Source organism: Elaeis guineensis, chromosome 3 (assembly GCF_000442705.2).
Source record: "Elaeis guineensis isolate ETL-2024a chromosome 3, EG11, whole genome shotgun sequence".
Taxonomy (NCBI): domain Eukaryota; kingdom Viridiplantae; phylum Streptophyta; class Magnoliopsida; order Arecales; family Arecaceae; genus Elaeis; species Elaeis guineensis.
Genome location: NC_025995.2, coordinates 8157242 through 8179014, shown reverse-complemented (window position 1 = coordinate 8179014; position 21773 = coordinate 8157242). Strand labels below are relative to the sequence as shown.

At 37.4% G+C, this 21773-nt stretch overlaps 1 protein-coding gene across 1 annotated transcript; it reads left to right on the top strand.

The window, feature by feature from the left end:
- Positions 1–8650: 8650 nt before the first annotated feature.
- Positions 8651–21483, top strand: LOC105042325 (protein NETWORKED 1D). The gene is given in 9 exon segments (XM_019849619.3): positions 8651–9071; positions 10091–10386; positions 14878–15711; positions 15714–17261; positions 17264–17307; positions 17511–18132; positions 18135–19028; positions 19031–19491; positions 19915–21483. Coding segments are annotated over 8 exon segments (5688 nt in total). The 5' UTR covers positions 8651–9071; positions 10091–10283; the 3' UTR covers positions 21097–21483.
- Positions 21484–21773: the final 290 nt, after the last annotated feature.

Sequence of the window (21773 nt, the reverse complement as noted above, 5' to 3'; positions counted from 1 at the left end):
GTTTCAGAAAATTAATCGTCAGCTAGCCTGACTTTCGATGAAAGGTCAGAAGTCTTCTGGTGACTATGACTTCCACACTGTCCAACCTCTCTCTCAGCACATCTTGGATGAGCCAATCTCATCTCGGTTCAAGATGCCACAAGTGAAGCCATATAATGGCTCCACCGACCCAATCGACCACCTAGAGAGCTATAAAGCTCTCATGATGATTCAGGAACAACCGATGCCCTCTTATGCATCGACTTCCCGGCAACTTTTCTAAAAGTTGCTCGGACTTGGTATTCTGACTTCGATCGGAAAGTATTGACTCCTTCGAGAAGCTCGAACATTCTTTTATGGCCCACTTTAGTACTAGCGAAGGCCGCCATGAACATCGGACAGTCTCTTCTCGATCGAAAAGGAGAGACTGAGACACCAAAAAACTTTGTGGCTCATTTCAACACAGCCACACTTGAGGTTAGGGACCCCAATGAAGATATGACTATATTGGCCATGAAGAGGGGTCAGAGGGGATCTAGATTCATCTACTCTTTGGACAAAACCCTCTCTCAGACTTATACTAAACTTCTAGAGCGTGCGTACAAGTACATTCATGTGGATGAAGCTGTTTCTGACCGACGTCAAATAAGTGAAAAAGATCAGAAGAAGAAATAAAAGAAAAGTGAAGCTCCAGCTGAATCAAGTAGACCGACTGTTAATAAGTGAGTTTCACCTTGATGACGAAGTTCGAAGTCGAATTATAGTAGGTATGACTTCTACACTTCTCTTACTACTCCTCGTGCGAAGATCTTGATGGAGATCGAAGGGCAGAACACTTACGACACCCCCCATCGATGAGAGCACCATCAAGGAGCCGAGATAGAAAGAATACTATCAGTTTCATCATGATCACGGTCATGATACTGAACAGTGCATCCAGCTCAGGGACGAGATAGAAGTCCTGATCTGACGAGGCTATCTCGAAAAGTTTTGAAGGGATCAACCGACTCAACCTCCTGCTGACCGACAACCTCAGCCACAAACTGAAGAGACTATCAACAATCGCCAATGGTGGGAGTAATCAACATGATCTCTGAGTGACCAAAGAACTGGAGGGCAGACATTTGAAAAGCTTCTCCACACAATGAATCGATCGACAATTCAAAAAACTCCTCCAAATAATGACTATACTCTTTTACAATGAGCAGTTTATGATCATATTTAGATTAACAGAACAATCTACAATAGTATTTCTCTACGACAGAACAATACCGACTCAACTATGATCATGCAGAATAATTATTCCATAAACCTGGAATGCCGATAACTTGAAGACATATTACTAATAAAGTTATCTATATATACACTATTCGGAATGAAACATTGTATTTCAGAATCACAAGTTTCATTCAACTATGAAGTGGTAATAGACCGATAGATGGACGGTCAATTCATCGACTATTGATTATATTTCAATTTTTTATTGTAAAAACTAATGCATTGACTATGGCTTTCATTGTAAAAGTCATAATACCGACTGTGCCTCGATACCGAACATATCCTGATTTTTCATTGTAAAAGCCGATCATAGTCGAAAGACTATTATACTGACTTAACCCTAACTAAGTGGAATGTTATGCCAATACGATCAAGGTCGGATTAGAATTATACCGACTTGACTACGGTCAGTCGAAGGATATTCGGTTTGCCATCAATTATCAGATGACTTGACGTATAAATCCGACTAAACGTCGGATGCAGGGTATTCAACTTATTATCATTTATCCTAATTCTTATAAGTACGTCAAAAGAATTATGAGACTAACGGATGATTCTATAAGTCCTATCAAATGTTTAGGTCACCGATTGATGTTCGGTAGCTAAGTAATTACTCTACATTGTAGACATACAAAAGAAAAAATTTTGTACTTAGAAAAAAGTTCTTTTCATTTATTGTCAAAAAGAGATTACAAAATTGGACTGAAGTCTGATTACAAATGTTTGATTACAAAAAGCAAAACAAAAAGATTAGACTGATCATGATTCTTCATCGTCCTTATCTCTTTGCCCAGGTGTAGCATCGGAGGCTTAGACAACTTCTGGCATGGTCGATGTTTTAGCTTGGGTCGGTGTGGCTTCTTCAGCAGCTTCATCTTTCGGTACTGGAGGGATGAGCTATTCAAGTTGAGATCCGGATATAATTTTTCGATCGCATCTCGACCGTCTTCATATCCAACACAATAGGAGGTGAACCCATCTTCGAGGATCTCCTCTTTGAATTCTTTCGAATTCTTGAAGTCCTCGATTGCCCAACTCAAGGCCTCCCTCGTCAATTCTACTTCTGCCTTCATCAATTCTGCATCGACCTGTGCAGAAGATGACTCTTCTTCGGCCAGTGCCAACCTTTCCAGGCTAGCCTGATGTTGTCCATGTTCGACTTCGAGTTTAGCAATACATCCATCTCTTTCCCGTCGAAGCCGGTGGATGGAGTATTTCTTACTCTTGATCTTTGACTCAAGAGTCAAGATGTTTTAACAAGCCGACTCAAGCTCGGCTCCAGAAGATTGAAGGTCGTCAGACAAGCGAAAGATTTCCTGCTAAAGCTTGGCCTCCCGTTTAGCTCCGACCGAAGCTACTCAAGGGCAGCCGCCTTCTCAGCATCGATGATCACCACCTTATTCATCCATGTTTGATAGAAGTCATCGAACTTTACATAGTTGGTCTCCAAGTCGAACATGTGTGGACCAACTGCAAATAGAAGATGAGTCGGATCAAATAAAAAAAAAAAAAGAGTAAAAAAATTTTTCTCGAGTATCATAGGGTAAAAGGATGAGAACATCTCAGCCACTGTCCAATTTTTTTGATTCTCCCGATCGATCGGGAGAAGAGCAGCTTGGATGAGCAACCTGGCCAATGTCGGATTGGCCAAAGCCGCTCATATCTGGGCACCCTGATATCGAAGTGGATCATGTGACCCTCCGATGCTGCGTCCTCTACCGAAGTCACCGGTGCCTTCCTCCGATCCTCTGTCAGCAGCTCTGCATTGGAGAATGCAAAAAAATTGGAGCTTGACTGCACCTGAAAAGGCCTCGCTCAAGGACCAACTGGTGCAGTTGTTGACTATTTAGATTTGGCCGCGATTTCCATCTCAGCTCGAACCTCATTCGGTGGAACTGTCAATGGTGTCGTGGCAGCTCCATCTTCACTTGCCACCCCTTCAGTTGACAGCACGTTAGGGAGCATTGTTGGCTAAAATCAGCTCATGAACCGATGCAGGTGGTGCATTGGGTTCCCCAACCGGCGCAAAAGTAGAAGCCCAATCCTTCTTCGATGGTTGGGAAGGTCCAGCCTCAGACACTGTCCTCTTTCTGACAATGTGTTGATGGATGTCGGCGCTCGACATTCGCCCCTCGGTTGCATGGCTGCAATCAGAATGACGAAGTTAGTACAATTCAAAAAAATAATAAAAAAATAAAAATAAAAATGATCGACTATACTATACCTAAGTTGGTGATCAAACTGAGACCGACGTCGTAGAAAGCCTGTTCGGTCATAAGCTCTCTCTGCAGCGGGACCGCCATATCCTTCAAGCGATGGAAGTCCTCTCGATCGCCAACCTCCACTCGCTGTTATCATTGGGACTGATTCTTGGATCGCCCAGTGAAAGGAAAGCCCCAAAGAAATGAGGAAGAGACGAAAAAGAATTGGTTCTTCCATCTATGAATGGATGATAGAAGATCAGTAATGAAAGAGAGGCCTTTTCGGGGGTTGAAGAATCACCAACCCTTAGTCTTTGGATGAGGTCGAGGATAAAAAAGGCACGAAAGAGGAAAGGATGAGGTTCGATCGGTAGTGACCGATACAACAAAGCAAAGCTGATTATTAGCCGGACCAATTTGGTACCAGCTGGGCAGGATAAAGATCATAGTAATCCAAAATATTTCGGATGAGCTCCAGAATCAAAAATCGAAGATCCATCCAAAAGTTTTCGACATAGAAAGCCACCTGATCTGAAGGAGGAGAGTTCACCCGACCGTTGACATCAGGTGCGAAGAGCTGATATTACTCTGGGATACCGATGGTCGGGTGAACTCTCCTCCTTCGGATCAAGTGACTTTCTATGTTGAAAGTTGCCCCCCCCCAACAGTCGGAGCCGCTCAATGTTCGGTTCTAAAAGTGAAGAAACCTCCACTTCCAGATCCGACAGGGAGTCGTTAGCCGGATTCTCTGATCGACCATCTCGAGAGGAAGAAACCCTAGCCATTGGAGAGAAGAACTAAAGAAAATGAAGAAAAATCGAAAATGACGACTCAAGAAAGACAAAAGAACTTAACCTAAATTCAAAGGAGAATACAAGAAGAAAAAAAGTCTTCAGATGCTAGGACGATCCTCCGACAGAGTTCTGCAGTAGAGAAGACAAAATGAAAAGTAAAAGCTGACCGAAAGCACCCTGTATATATAGGATCCCCCAACGGCCAGGATGAAAATGATCAAATCAGAGTCTCATCAGATGATGACACGTGGTAACATCTGGGCCAATCATTGATCGGACGGTTTGATGCACCTGCTCCTGATCGAGTCATGTCACCATTATCTATATGAACAGCTCCGACCCAATGATATTCGAATACGTGGCAAAGATCTACTAGTCAGAATCATATCATCTGACATCGAATTATCTTCTCGAAATGACATCCGATATTGAATCATCCTGTCAATATGACAATCTAATGATGGTTTTGTACCCACCGAAATGACAAAACAGTCAATGCTCATATCTCAGAGAAACTAGCAGCTAAATCGGGATTCGATATAATATAAGATGACTCCCTTCGTCCAACGTGACAAACCATGTGGTAATACACACGTCGGATCACCTTGGATTGGGAGTGGGGGGCAACTATTGGGGAAGTCAATCGACCTCTGACTCAAGTTAACCAACTCCGACTCTGACTCTACGTCGGCCGACTGAGTACATTGCGCCGACCCAAATCGGTCAACCGACAGATAATCGGTTATTATCAAACAATAGATGACTTGAACAACCTCCGACCTATGATCGTCGGCATATCAGAACTCCTTACTGATAGTTGCTCGGATCTTCTACAGACATATAGTCGGCCTATATGCTCAACATACCCTAACCATTATAAACATTATCAATTATATGTCATGACAATTAGTGAGAATCAATGACTCATTAAATTTACAATAATGATCCGATAATTTAGCACCATAAAAAGTGAGACCTCATACTCGATGGTTACATCAGAATCATCTATAAAAGGAAGAAAAGTGAACAGCATCGATAAGACACTTCTAAGTGAGAGCTCTGCTACTCTCGACATTCAAATTTACTGTTCACCAATTTTCTCTCTCACTTAGGCATCGGAGGGTCCCCGCCAGATACAACTTCAACTGTGAGGATGTTATTTTACAGATGTTCATCATCGACGATAGGCGATGAGGAGTTGGTTGCAACAGAACTTTTTTTCTTTTTGGTCCCATGGCTTCAAAAACGCTACTAATCACCCAAGGATAGAGATGGCAATTGGGTTGAACTGAGTTGGATATAAATTAGATTGGATGCGGATTAGATAAAAAATTCATCAATTCAAACTCAATATATTTATTAAATAAATCAAAAATTTATATTAGAATTCATCTTGTTTACTAAATAGGTACTTAGATCTGACCTACTATTTATTAAACAAGTCAAGTCAGAGTGAATAGGTTAAACATGTTATGCGAGTCCGATTAAATAGTATAAAAATAGATTAAATAAATTTAAATAGACTGAGTAGATTTTAAATAGATTAAATAGGTTAAATAGATTATCTGACTCAATTCAATCTAAATATTAAATAGGTTAAATCGATCGTATATATGAAATCTAAATTCGATTGGAATATTAAAGAGGTTAAATGAATTATCTATTTATGATCTGAATATATTTAGTTCAAATCTAAATCCGCTTATGATATATTGAATATTGATTGAGTTAAATAGATCAGATTATATCTTGCATTCTTAAAAAAAAAAAAAAAAAAAAAAAAAAAAAAAAAATATATAAATATATATATATATATAAAAAAAAAAAAGGTTTTATATATAGGATTTTGATTGTATAGGACTCACACCAAATCTTAGGCACGTGAGCTTTCTGTTGTACGAATGTTTAGGCCGTGCAAACGGCGCCATCGTCCGCCTTTAAAATTCCACCAGACGTTACGCCCCGCAAGCCCAACGCCACTTCCCGTAAATTGCCAAACCGTTTTTGTGGGACTGTGTGCAGTTGGAAGAGTGCCCGTGCATATGACTTTTACTACGAAAAGCCACTCCGTTAGCTAGCATTTTGAGACTTGAGACCAGTGCAAATGAACATGATTGCTTTGTAGGGTAATTTAATTGAATTCTAAATTTTTAAAAAATTGAAAAAAACTAATTATTAATTAAATTTTATTATGAATGAATGGTATTGAATTGGCAAACTAAATTCAATACTAAGCTTGAATATGATAAAGAGAAATTAGGATCACTATTTGGAAGGATATACAAAGAATTCCATGTAGTGTTTTGGATATTTCAAAGTATCTTAAATGCTTTTGTTCTTATCCATCTAGAACTAGCTTTTATATACTTATGTCTATGAAAATTGTTACAATAGTTCATATGAATAGTGGCTATTATTATTGAATGGTTATCTTTGGCCAATTGATCAGACTATCAGAAATTTTTTTTTATAAATATGTGATTTTTCTTTCATTCAGATACAAATCTTTCTCTACTTTTTTTATGAAATAATCTTTTCTATTTTGCTTTTCTCTTCTTTGCAAAAGAGCCATCTATTTTTCTCTTCTATTTTCTGTAAAATTTTATTATATTTTCATTCTTAAGGTAAGAAGTAATCAAAAGTAATTCAATCAATCTTTGCAATTGGGAGCACATTCTTACAAATATACTGCTATAATTGAAATATGATGGATTGATGCATTGGGATCCTTCAAGTTAAATGATTAATTTTGAAGAATGTGAAATTTATCTTAAAGAATAATGCAATCCATGTACCTCTATAGCTAAGTTATGCTACTCAATTTATTTTTGTTTATTTATTTTTGTGTTAATTATAAGATTTTGCATCCGTAATTTAAATTCCAACATTCTAGCACCATAAAATATGAGTAGAGATGACATGTTTAGGTTAGTAGTGGGGATGCCATGTAATAAAGTAATTTACTTGAGAGAAGATAAAGTTTCCTAGAGAATTAATATGCTGCATGAGCATGCGATAGATCTTTATTTGTTCGATACTCACATTGAATATTATTGATAATTTAACATATACTCCGGTAAGTAGTATGTTAGGTTTGGAAACGTTTCAAAAATAATTATTTTTTTAAAATAATGTATTTTGCAGCCACGGGAATAGGAAAAATAACATAGAAATAAAACTTCCAACTTTGACTGGATTGTTGCTTTTTCTTAGAAAATCTTTTTATATCTTTTATTTTTTATAATATTCTGAACGATGAAACAAATCTTAGGATAGCATTTTGTTGGAGAATTTAAGTAGTGGGGGCAGGGGTACATTTGGTGGAATGAACTTATTTTTTCAAAAAGGAGAAAGTTATCTCCCCCGATTACTTTTCTACCCCTAATCACTTTTTAAACACAAAAAGGTGAAAGAACAATTTATGATAAGGTTCAAATCATTGTAAAATGTATCTCGTGCACCTATCCCTCAGCCAAATATTAATAGATCCTTATTGAATGAAATAAATGCTATTCTTCCAATATTAGTCAGATAAGTTTTACTAATCCCTTCAAAATTTATTCCACTATCAAGTGCACTCTAAGTGAATTCTCAAATGACTATCTTTATATCATTTTTCATAGCAAAGTTTCTATTTACTTAAACATTCAATACATTGCCTTTATAATTTATATAACTTTTAATTGAATCTAGTGATGCCTTAGCCTTAGATGCATCGATTGTTGTGCTGAAGCAGATCACTGGCATATGCTAGAGGATTTTAGATTTGGAAAGTTACCAAAAAGTTTCATGATATAAAAATAACTTCTATTGTTGGAGGAAAATATGGCATTAATACTTAGCTTATGATTGATAAATCACACACACAAATATTTGCATGCATTTATATAGCGATGGCATACATCAATCTTTTTATGCTTAGAAGAAGACAATCCAAAGACTCTTTAGAGCATATTTGAAAAAGTTTAACATACTTTTATGATATATGTGGCACAAACAAAATGCAATTTCCAGTGTAACAACTGAATGATTAAAAGTACCATGAGGTAGATGTTATGTGCAATTTGTGTTGTGATTGAACACCAATTTTTGGATCAGTCAGGGTCTTTTGGTGCTCTACCACATTGATTATGTTGCCATGGGGACCACATAAGTGGAGCCACATCAAAGTTAGAACTGTTTCCTATCAGTCAAATGCCTAGCTGGACTCTTTTAGCAATTGTTACTTACCAAGAAGACACCAAGCCCTTTCCAAGGACTCCATTGTAAATCTGGTCCAAAGCATGGTCCTTTCACTCAGCCACCCAAAGCACACCACCTTCCCAGAAATAAGAGAAGATGCATAAATCCTTGGGATTCAAAAACTAAGGGCATTTTTGCAAATCGAACTCCAATTTTCAGACACTTGAAACATCCCACCAAGAGCGAGAGAAAAAGAAAAAAAAAAAAAAAAAAGGAAAGACAGAGAAGCACCCACAGAAAAACGCAATGGAAGGAAGAATTCCACTCGGCTCAACAAATGCATGTCAACAACAAATTTAGCTCCCCAAATTTATTCCCAATCGCACTAAATCTCCGGCAAATCTTAGGGTTAATTCACTCCCAAAGCTTATCTTTTCCTTATTTTTGTCGCCTATCTCGCCTTTTCTTGTGTGCAGCCTTTGCTCTCCGTCCCTGAAGAACGTAGTCAGGAATGAACGTGTGAGAGAGAGGGAGAGATTATTGGAGCGAAAATGGGGTGACATTGGATGAGAAGGGCAGCTGGGGATTGCTCGTTCGCAGCTGCTTGTCAGAGGCAGCTTTGTTTTTTCGGCGCGTGGTATGGTTTCTTCCCCAAAGATCGGATTTTTAGAGTATCTTCCGCCGAAAGATCGGTTTTTTCTTTCTTTTTAATTGTTTTTTATGTTTTGATGAGAACCGTAGTCGTTGGTTTATGGTTTTCTTGCAATTTTCGGGTTTGTCGTTGTTGACGATCTTTTACTTCATTGGATTCAGTTCTCAAGTTTCGGTAATCACATCACTGCTCTATATCTTAGTTCTTTAAATATTCGATTTTTTTTTTTTGTCTGTTTAGATCGGGGCCCGGTTGTAAAAGGATTCGATTTTTTCCTTTTTAGTTCTTCTTGGTTTTTGATTCTTTTGAGTTTTGGGTTTGATCGGAAGTTAGGATTTCTGTTGTTCATAAGAATCAGTGCAAAAGCACCACATCGTTTCTCTTTCCCTTTCCATTGTATGGTATTATTCCACAAGATTGATCTCCTTCTCTACCCTCTGTTGTGATCGTGTTTTTCTTAGTTGTTCCAAATGTTAAGCTTTGTGGCTATTTAGATTTTCTATTGTTTCATAAAGTTCTGCATTTAAAGTCTTGGTCCTTAATTTTTATAACATTTGAGCATACGAATTGTGGAGAGGTTTTCAGAGCATTACTCAGTATTGCCTTTATTAAATCACACAGCCAATTTATTTTCCTGGTGAGTTCCAGCTCTGTCTGATTTCGTTTTTCTTCTCCCACTTGTTTGGATTAAAATCTAGTTACAGAAAAGCCATATGCCATATGTTTATATGATAGATTTGGATTTTGTTCATGTTACCATATTTTCCCTTCTATGTCAGTGTTTTGAATGGTTTTCCTGGTGTTTTTGGATGTAACTAATGCTTAATAGATGACTTTAGTCTTGCTTAAGCAATGATTCAAGTAATTTATTTGTTTTTGAATTCGTGCTTTGTAGATAATATATTGTTTATTCTCTTTTTAGAAGCTAATATTTAGTTCTGGAATTTATGAACCTATACTGTGATTGCTATCTCTGACATGTTTTTATCAACGCAACTGCCTAGGTAGACCTATATTCATCAGGGTGGGGAATACAATTCATCAAATTACTGTTGATATGTTGAATTATCTGGCTCAGGGTGCCTTGATTCTAACTTGGCTCTTGGTTTTTCTGGATCATCCCTTAAGATTTAATTGGTGAAGGATTGAGCTCTTGCAAGATCAGAACAGATAATAGTGGTTTACCTGCTTGGATTCATGGGAACCCTGCTACATGCTGAATCAAGACGGCTGTACTCATGGTGGTGGGACAGTCATATCAGCCCAAAGAATTCCAAGTGGCTTCAGGAAAATCTTACGGGTATATATATCCCTTATTCATTATTGTCATGTTTCAGGCGTCTGGCTATGAACTTGATATCTTGTATTTCTTCTAAGTTAAAAGGAGTCTTGATTCACATCCTTGTATTTCTTGTCTGCATGAATTACTCCTAGAAAATATGGTTTTATTCTCAAAATAACTTTTTTTTTTCTATATTGCATACTCCTCACCAGCTACAAATTTTCATGAAATGGTTTTAACTAGGGCTATCTAAATCGCTGAACTCATATGCATTTTGCAAATCAGTATGTTTGTACCAATACACAATCTGATACATTGAAATGCGAGCAATGGGGAGACAAAATTTACTTGGGCAGATAATAATTGGGAAACAATGTCCGTCTTAGCCGAGCTTGGTAAGAAGATCCAGAAGAGTCGGATGGGGAAATGTGGCCTGTGGGGAAGTAGTGAAAGGTGCCTGGACGCTATATATGCATACACAAAATTGTGTAAGATGAATATTTAAAACCTTATTATATATGTATTATTGATCAAAGGGCTCTGACATTTTCTTGTTTCAATTATTAATCTTATTTAAATTTTGAGATGTAGGTGATACCAACAACCACTTATTCTGATAAGAATATGGATATTCTAATATCAAGGAATAAATTTTTCTAATCCTACCCCAATCGAATCAGGTAAGTGGTGAATTTTGAATTACAAACTTGAATCCCTACAAAGTGAACCAATGAACCTGCTAATGTGGGCTATATCTGGTAAGGCGAATCCATGCTCCTTGAAATATCAACCCGCTATTTACATTGTGAGAGCTTCTTCCTTCTTAAGTTTCCTTTTGATGGATTAGTGTAGATTAGAGAAAGAAGATCTCAATATTCTACTTTCTAGAAAACATAAGAAGAATAATAATTTCCTTAATTCCTCAAGTGAGGATGCCATCAAGCAAAATTGGCATGAAAAGGTCAAACGACTCGTTTGGCATGGTAGAATAAAACCTCAAAATATTCTTTTTCTTGATGTGATTTATTTGCCATATCAAATTCATATTTAATGTGCGGTTCCATCTTTATCTTTGGAGATTTATTTTTTGACTCACATACTTATGTATTGATAGTTATATTTTTATCAAACAAGTGAATAATATCAAACTTCGAATTGATGTATACCTTTTTCGCAATTTTATAGCTTTCAAATTTAACTCATATTTTATTATAGTATCAGACTTTCAGTCAAATCAAGGAGAGCATGCATGCAATGATCCAAATGATACAAAAGTAAAATACAACAAGATTTTGTGGCACATATGTATTTCATACAATGGCTTGGATCATTGGTATTGCACCCCTATTTTTAGCTGATTTCTCCTCAGTGGATCTGGTTGGAAATGTGGTCAACCAATCCTAGTCTGCCTCCTATGTATATTCCTGGCTTTCTTTATTCTTCTAACTTTTTCCTAACTTTTTGGCCAAAACTTTGAGATACTTGGACCTAGAAACTATAGAAACCAAAAGTCACCAAGTCTGACCAAAAACTGAAACTAAAAACAAATTTTCAGTTCTTGGGACGTAACACAATAATGATTCTATGATATCATGTAACTATTCTAATATTGAGAGTTAAAAAAACCATGCTACAAAAGATCCATCTGCATGTTGTTGAGCTGCCATGCAAAAATGCATGTGCATATTTGCAATATTGTCTTTGTAAATATTAACTAATCCATATGACTTACTGAAATAGGCATAGTTTTTAGGTGTTTGAGAGGTTTTCTTACTGGAAATTCTGAATGTTTGAATTTTGCTGTTTTACATGCAGGTTATATCTACTTCATGCATCAAGCAAAATCAAATTTGAAAACTGATTTCCTGTGTGACAGTGATACACATAAGAGATAATGAAGTAAAGAATCATTTGGTATTCTAGCATTTGCTTTGAAATGTTTTAAAATGAACTAGTTTGCACCAAAAGATTGCATTCTGAATTAATTTGTTGAAATGTGTGACTGAAAACTCTAGTAGTGATTCCTACTGAAATGTTCCTATGCCCAATATGCTACTGTTAAAAAGTTAGGATTAATGAAGTCTAGAAACTTGAATAATTCTCCAAAAAAAAAAAAGTTGAAGGGAAAGATATATCCATATGGAACATGCATGGTCAGTTTGTCTAATGTACCTTTTGTACAAGTCTTATATGCTTTCCTCTAATTACTTGTTTCTTTTCATCCTTTGCAACTATATACACTTGTCCTTATCATCACAACTTACACCTTACTTACCTAAGGCTTTAGTGGGTATAGGTATGGGGAAGCAGATCTATCAAAAAATCAAAAAAAAAAAAGGAAATTTAGAATGCCTAGTGTCCATGAAGTGATGTGACATCCTGGATTGAAGTTTCTTGCTTATATGCTCTTTCTTGAAATTACGATACATGATTTGTCTCCTAGTTGGAATTTCTTGTCTCTTTCTCTTTCATTTGTCATAGTTTGCTGTCAATGCCCTCCTGTTTCTTATATCCACCTAAAGTATTTGTAGTGTGAGAACTTGTGTGGGCATGTGTTTTTTCCCACATCAATTATACGTTAAGTAGATCTTCGGTACATATACAGAGTCAGGGAATCCAAATAATACCTTTTGATTAGTCTTTTTGGATGGGATCTTAGGTTGTTACAAATGGTAGCAGAGTGCACTTAGCTCATAGTTCGTGTGGACTAGAGGATATTACAGCATGCACCCTTTTGAGGCTGACCATGGACCAATTGTAGTATTTATGATTGGATTTGATTGGACTTAGACATTTAGCTTGGTGATGATGCCAGAGCTTAAACGGGCACATAGGTTATGCATTTGGTAAATCTTGGGCATGGATACAAGGTTAAAGAAATTAAATAATACCTTCTGGTTAGTTTTTTTTAGTGAGATCTTGGTTAATTATGTGCAGTGTCATTATTGTCAATTGCTCATATAATCTTGCTAATCTTGTTTTTATCTTAAACATCTTGAGGTTTGGCATGTGAACAACGAGCAACAGAACAAGAACTATCTCTATACTTGCTTCATGCATTGTTTTAATAACGGGTGAACAATGAGCAACACAACAAGAACTATCTCTATACTTGCTTCATGCATTGTTTTAATAACTGATGATATTCTTATTTATTTTTCCTTTTTTTATTTTTAATCTGGTGTAATAATATTTTGTGCCTGTGCAATTCTTTCTATTTGAGGAAAAATTCTTCATGCATCATTTTGAAAGCTTACAGTACCTCATTTTCTTTTCTTTTTTATTTTTAATCTGAAGTACTAATTTGTTGTGCCTTTGCAACTCTTTCTATTCGAGGGAAAACTTGCTTCATGCATCATTTTGGTAACTGACAGTATCCTCCTTTATTTTTCCTTTGTCTAGTTTTTAATCTGAAGTGCTAGGATGTTGTGCCCTTGCAGCCCTTTCTAGTCGAGGAAAAACTATGTCTTCCTATTTCATTTTATAAGATATTTTGCACTTTTATTCCTTGAACCTGAGGAGATGCCATAAACTGTTGTGATTTGGCATGATGAGTAGAACAGGTGTAAAACATTTTGAATGGCTAAAACTTGCTTCTGCATGGTTTTGAGCTAGAACACAAAATCAATAATTTACATAGAATCCATAAAACATCATTCGTTTATAAGGTAAATGTCAAGTGAAGGCAATAATCCATTAACAATATTTGCATTAAAAGTGTAGCTCCTTTCTTTGAAATTATTAAAAAGCCAGCCCTGATTTTATTAAAAATAATGTTCAAGTTGTCAAAATGTAAATTTAAGACCTGATGTATGCCAATATAAAGAAACTTATGGAGGATCGTATACTTGAAATGATTGGAGTTGAGTCCATCTGACATTTTGTTTAGGGCTTTGAGTATGAGTGATCCTAATTTGCTAGTGGTCACTAGGGAGACCAAATTATATAATAAGAATAAAACAGTGTATGTATTTTACCATGATTAGTGGTTCTCATGGATCTGCGTATATTTGAAAGTTGAAACACTAAACCAATTTTGCGGAATGCTGAACTGCATTCCGCTCATCAAGGTGAACTGACAGTTAGACATCTCATTCTTGAGGGAGTGCAGGTTTAGAGTTGTTAGGCAAGGCCACCACATACTTGAGAAATAAAAGAAATGATTAAACACCCTAGGTGAATCCTGCTGGCACAGAAACCAAGACATCATTTTCCACAAGGATCAAGAGTTGCCTTTACCACATCATGGAGAGGAATCCACCAGGACAGCTTAACTTGCAAAGGAGGGTGCATCTAAGGACCGGTGTTATTATTGATGTGTTTCTTATCAATTAAACTTTTGGCTTTAATTTCTTGTGATCTTCATTTACTTAATAATTTTTTTATATCATAAAAAGTTAATTTATGCATCATTAGTGTGCAGTAAAAAACTTCACTTTTTGTTGGTTAGCTGTAAAGTGATACTTTTATGAATATCATTTCACTGAAAATGTTTGCTTGCCTGCACAGATATGGACATGAAGGTCAAGGCAATGATCAAACTCATAGAAGAAGATGCCGATTCTTTTGCAAGGAGAGCAGAGATGTACTATAAAAAACGACCTGAGCTTATGAAATTGGTGGAGGAATTCTACCGAGCATACCGTGCTTTAGCAGAAAGATATGATCATGCAATTGGGGCACTCCACCAGGCTCACAGAACAATGGCAGAAGCATTCCCCAACCAAGTTCCATTAGTGTTGCCTGATGAGTCACCCTCTGGTTCCTTTGCCACTGACGTGAGGCCTCACACACCTGAAATTCCTACACCCATTCGAGCATTATTTAACCCAGATGACTTACAGAAGGATGCACTGGGTGTATCATCACATTTTCATCTCATCAAAAGGAATGGGGCCTACTCTGAAGAAAGTGATGCATTGTCGAGCAAAAAAGGTTTGAAGCAGTTGCATGAGATTTTTGCAACTGGGGAAGGGGCAGTCCATACGAATGTATCTGAAGGAAGAGTAAGGAAAGGCCTGAATTTCCATGAAGAAGAGGGCAAAGGTCATGAGCATAAATCACATAGTGGGTCAAGAGATTTTAAAAAACGAGAAGTCAAGGAGAAAGAGGATTCAAATGATGAGATGAAGAATCTGCATGAAGAAATATTGCGGTTATCAACAGAGATCCAAAATCTGAAAGACCAGATAGCATCAGAATCTGAGTGTGCTAATAGAGCTCAAAATGAAATCCAAAGCTTAAAGGACAGTCTCTCTAAATTAGGCTCCGAGAAGGATGCTACTTGTCTTCAATATCAGTTGTCTCTTGAAAGAATATCAAGTCTGGAATCTGAAATCTCGAATCACAGAATGAATTTAAAAGGCTTAGCGACGACATTATAAGGGAAGCTGCGAATCGAAGGAGTGCTGAAGAACTTAGCCACTCTCTGCAGTTGGAGGTGGACAAATTAGGAGAGGAAGCAAAGATGCAACAACAAGAACTTATCCAAAAGCAAGAAGGGTTGCAAAAACTTACAATTTCCTTAGAAGATGCACACGAGCGTTGTGTGAAGGCTGAAATGGCCCTGCAATCCATGGAGAAACTTTACTCCCAGTCCCAGGAAGAGGTGAAGATTTTGGGCTTTGAGATTCAAAAGGGGATTGAGAAGCTTAAGGACGTGGAATATAACAATGTAGGTTTGAAGGAAGAAGTACACAAGCTTAAGGAGGAGAATGACAGTCTAAATGAACAAAATATTTCTTCTCTGGTTAAGATAAAAGATCTTCAAGATGAAATCATTGCTTTGAAGGAAACAAAGAGGATGCTTGAGATGGCTCTTTGGTCGATGGAGAATCTGCACTCCCAATCCCAAGACATGGTGAAGCTTTTACGCTTGGAAATTCAAAAGGGGGTTGACAAGTTGGAGGAGATGGAACAGAGTAATTTGGGCTTAGAGGAGGAAGTGCACAAGCTTAAGGAAGAAAATAACATCCTAAATAAAGAAAGTCTCTCTTCTGCAGCTAAGATTAAAGATCTGCAAGATGAAATCATGTTCTTGAATAAAACAAAGGGGACACTTGATCATGAAGTGGATGTCCATGTAGAAGAAAAGAAAGTTCTTCAGCAACAACTTTGCCACCTAGAAGAAGATAGAAATGGTCTAGTGCAGAGGAACCAAGGACTTGTGGAGCAAATAAATGCTGTCACTGTTCATGCAGAGTCTCTTCAGGAATTGATACGCAAGCTCAAGGAAGAAAATTATAGCCTAAATGAACAAAATCTCTCTTCTGCGGTTATGGTAAAAGATCTGCAAGATGAAATAATTTTCTTGAGCCAAGCAAAGAGGACACTTGATCATGAAGTGGATCTCCATGTAGAGGAAAAGAAAGCTCTTCAGCAAGAACTTTGCCATCTCAAAGAAGATAGAAGTGATTGGGAGAAGAGGAACCAACTACTTATGGAGCAAATGAAGGCTGTCGGTGTTAATGCGGGGTCCCTTCAGGAATTGGTAAAGGAGTTGGAGAATGGAAACACAGAGCTGAGAGAGATCTGCAAGAAACATGATGTTGAAAAGGAGCTTATTTTCGAGAAGCTAAAAAATATGGGGCAACTTCTGGAAAAGAATGTATTCTTAGAAGATTCTCTTTCAGATGCAAATGATGAGTTGGAGGTGTTAAGACAGAAGATCACGGCACTAGAAGCTTCACAGGAATCTCTTAGTAATGAGATTTCCACTTTTATTGCTGAAAAGGCTCTGCTTGTTTCTCAGGTAGAAAAACATGCTAAGGATGCGGAGAAGATTTCAGAGAAAAATACATTCTTGAAGAACTCCTTAACTGATGTGAATGCTGAGCTCGAATGTCTCAGAATAAAGTTGAAGGACTCTGAAGAATCCTGCCAGTGTCTTAATGATCGAATTCTAGTCTTCTTGCTGAAAAACTTTCTCTTGCCAACCAGGTAAATATTTCAAGATCTCTTTCTTGCTCTAGAAATCATGAATAATTCTGTGCTTTCTTAAAATCTTCTTCAAACTATTAGCTTTTTGGATTTAATGATTTGAGATTCTGTTGTCTTGTATTCATTATCATTCCTTTTTAACCTCCCCTTTTTATAATAAGAAACTCGCTAAATAAATCCTGATTCCCAAGGTTGAGTCTCAGGTGAAAAGTGTTACAGAGGGTCTGGAGTATCTGGAGCACAGGTATGCAGATCTGGAAGACAAGTACTCGAGTTTGTTGAGGGAGAAAGATATTACACTCACTCAAGTCAAGGATTTGCAAGACCTCTTGAATCTAGAGAAACAAGAACATGAAACTTCTATTCAGTCATACAGAAGTCAGCTGGTCACTATAGAAAACCAGATCCATTACCTGCAAGAAGAAAGACATGTTATGGACAAGGAGCTGGAACTAGAAAAGATAAAAAATATGAATGCTTTACTTGACATTCTGATCTTGAAAAGAAGCATATGTGATATGAAAGAAGGAAACTTGATTCTCTCCAAAGAATGTCAAAGGCATCTAGAGGCATCTTGGTCTGCAGAGAAGCTAGTTTCACAACTTGAGCAAGAAAATCTAGTTAAGAAAGGAGAGATGATGTTGCTATCGGAGCATAATGAGAAGCTGAAGGAAGGGATTTATCAGGTGGTGAAGACACTTTATATCGCCAAGGAGGTTGGGCCTGTTGATGGAATTAGTAGCGAAGTTTTGTTGCAGAATATTATGGATGATATTAAAAGAATGCTAAATTGTATTTCAGATGCTGAGGATGAAAACCAGCATCTGTCATTGAGATATCAGTTCTTGTCACCCTTCTAAAGCAAATAGGAACAGATTTGGCTGATATGAGATGGGAAAAACATGTCATTGAGCAGGGACTTCAAGTCAGAGAAGCAGAATTATTTACTTTGCAAAATAAGAAGCATGAACTCTTGGAGATGAATGAAAAACTGAGGCAGGCCTCGATGGCAAGCAACCAAAGCAAGGAAGTACTGAAAACTGAGATGGATATTCTTTGTGGACAGCTATCAGTTTTGCAAGAATCACATCAGATGTCACAAAATGAAATTTCCAAGCTTGTTGAAGAAAATCAGACTCTGGTGAAGGAACTTGACAACTTGAGGGGGAAGCACAATGAACTGGTAGATGAACATAATGTTGTTCTTATGGAGGCTATGACATTGGAGCACCTCTATTTGTTCTTCAGAAGTCTCAATGCTGAGAGGATGTTGGAGTTGAAGTTGTTGAGCGATGATCTGGAATGTCTTCATTTGGCCAAAAATGATCTTGATTATGAGATCGAGGAACTGAATCAAAATGCAGGAGTGTTACAAGCAGAGAACATGCATCTTAAAAATTCCATCACTTGTTTGGAAGAGTTGAAAAGTCATTTACTGAGTTTAGAGTTTGATCTAAACACAGCTACAAATCTTTGTGAAGAATTGAATCTTCAAATCAGATGGATGAACAATCTGTTGACACAAAAAGACAGGGAGCTTTCACAAGCAAATCAGAATATTCTGTCCACAGAAGAAAAGAACAAAGAATTATGTATGGTTATTGAGACTCTTCAGCTGGATATCGATATGGCTAAGGTGGCAAAAGAAGAGCTGGAGAAAAAGATTTCATTTTTATCGGAAGGTAAGGCCTTTAAGGAGACAGAGATTGCATGCCTTACTGAAGCAATAAGATGATGCAAGGGGAAATAGATAGATTGCATAAAGAGGCTGAATTGCATATAAGAAGGGAGGAGCATCTGACTTCTGAACTGCAAGAGGAAATAGATCAAGTCAAGCATTGTGAAGAAGAAATTGTGGCATTATTATGTGACACTCAAATATCTGCAGCTAACACAGCATTTTATGAAGAAAAGGTATTTGAGCTGATGGTAGAAGGTGAGAGTCTTGAGATTAGTGCCTTCATGCAAAAAGAGATGCTAAGCAAGGAGATCACTTTAAGAAATGCATATGTTTGTGAGCTGAAGGAAAAACTTGCTGACCTGGAAGGAGAAAATAGAGGATTAAAGGCTGATTTGAATGCATATTTGGTCCTTTTAATGTCTCTATTGAACAGTGTCACCTCTCTAGAAGAACACACCCTTTCACTGTCAAATCTTCATGCACCAAAGGATCTCAGAGAACAGGTAACTATTTCTCTATCAATGGTGATAATCATCAAAGTTTTGCCTAATGTTTTATCTCTGTGTATTTTTAAGTATCAACTCTTTTTGTATGACATTTTACAAATGTTGCCTTGAGGATGAATGGACTCCCTATGACAAATTGACTACTCCATATCAAACATCAAAATGACAGTCAAAATCTGCTATATACATAAACGTGCTGGAGTTGTCTTTAAATATAAATTTGATTCTTAAGTGTTATCTCATATTAATAGTGGAATTTTCTCTGTTTGTTGAAAATTGGAAATTCTGATCTTAATATTCTCACCAAAACTAAAGTCGTGAAATTTGGCTGACTGGGGCAGACATTGATTAGTCACACATTGAATGAACGAAAGATGACTGAGGCTTTATGTTTTAACACATTCAGTATTTTCTTTTCAGGATTTGACTTTGATGTCTCATCAGCATGATGAAAGCAGTCAACCAGGTGAAGGCCATGCTACTGTGGTGCCTGCTGGAGTCTTAGAGTTGATGAAGTTGATTATTACCAAAGTTGAAGCACTTAAACAGGTGATTATAGATACTGGGAGTCTTTTACAGCAGGAAAAGTTTGCCTCCAGTTCTGACCTGGAGGCTGCAAGGAAAGAAATTGAGGAGTTAAAAGCGACTGCATTCCAAGTGGAGGTACAAGAGGATTCCATCAGACAACTGAACAAGGATGAGGATAAAGATGATGCTGAGTTTTCCAAGGTGAAGTATGTGCAGAAAATGAAAGATATTCAGCTTGATCAGGTTGCAAGTTCTTCACGACATTGGAATGGTGTTGGCTCATATGGTCCGAGAAGAATCAACGATGCTGAAATCGATGATCAAATGCTGCAGTTATGGGAAGCTGCTGAAAGGGACTGCAACAATGGGACGTGGAAAGCGTCATCAGTAGCTATGCAGCATGATATACAGGTTGTGGGGGAAGAAAAGAGTGACTACCCTTCTGAAGAAAAGAGTGACTGCCCTTCTTCTGGACTAGTGATTGAGAAAGAGTTGAGCATTGACAAGCTAGAGATAACCAAGAGAGTGTCTGAATCCCTGCAAGAATGGAACAAGAGGGTCCTTGAAAGGCTGGCTTCTGATGCCCAAAAGCTGTTAGGCCTTCAGACAAGTGTGGAGGAGTTGAAGGGGAAGATGGAAAGCTCTCAAAAGGGGAAGCGATCTTTGAGTTTCGAATATGATACAATCAGAGCAAAACTGAAAGAGGCTGAGGGAGCTTTGTTGGAGCTGATTGATATCACTTGCAAGTTGACAAAGAAGGCCAAAGACTATTCTGTTCCTTCCGATGATATGGCTGTTGAACATGAAGAACTGCGAAACATTGGAAGAAGGCAAATCTCAGAACGCGCACGAAGGGGATCAGAAAGGATTGGAAGGCTGGAGTTGGAACTGCAAAAGATCCAGTATATCTTGCTGAAACTTGAAGAAGAGCATGAGAACAGCCGGAGTAAAGCTGCAGATCGAAGAGCTAGAGTTCTTTTGAGGGATTATCTCAATGGAAGGAGAGATGGCCATAAACAACAAAAGAAAAACCCGTTCTGTGGGTTCACGAGACCTAAAACCAAGGGTGACTGATTTTCTCTGCTTGGATTATTTTGGAAAGATCTTGTTTTTCACTGCAAAATCTGCTGCCTTGGCATGTAGTGTTCTTCCTTGGGAAAGAGGTATGGGCTGAGCATCTGATTTTCACTACAATTTTACACTGTAGGCTGCTGCGAGGATGTTTCTTGGTTATTCCGGCTGCATTCCAAATGGCTTAGAAGGAAGTGTATATGTAGGCCTATTTTAAGTCAGTTGAGATTTTTGGCGAACTTTTTTTTTTAAATGTTGCTTTGGTTTTTCTGAATCATATATTTGCACAAGTTATCATCTGAAAACTAGTCATCAAGATTTATTGATGATGTTCTGAATTTGGATGTTGCAGTTATATAATACTACAGCCTTGATAGTTGATATCTTGAATTCAGAATCTTCTTGAGTAGCATTTGGTTGTGGAGTAAATTTTGGAATATGAAGGGATAGACCTGTTTGGTGGAATAGGGCGTGCTTTGGTATCTGGTTGGAGGAGTAAGAGCAGGGAATAAGTGGAGGGTAAGGTGCATTTCATGCGTATTGGGTTTTGAGATATTATGGATTCTAACATAAAAGACAAAATTAAATTTTTATGCATTAATAGAGTGGACAAGAGCAAAATGGTAATTGGGGGGAATAGGGACAAGCCCTATTCTGTGGTATAATAGAATTGTAGAATA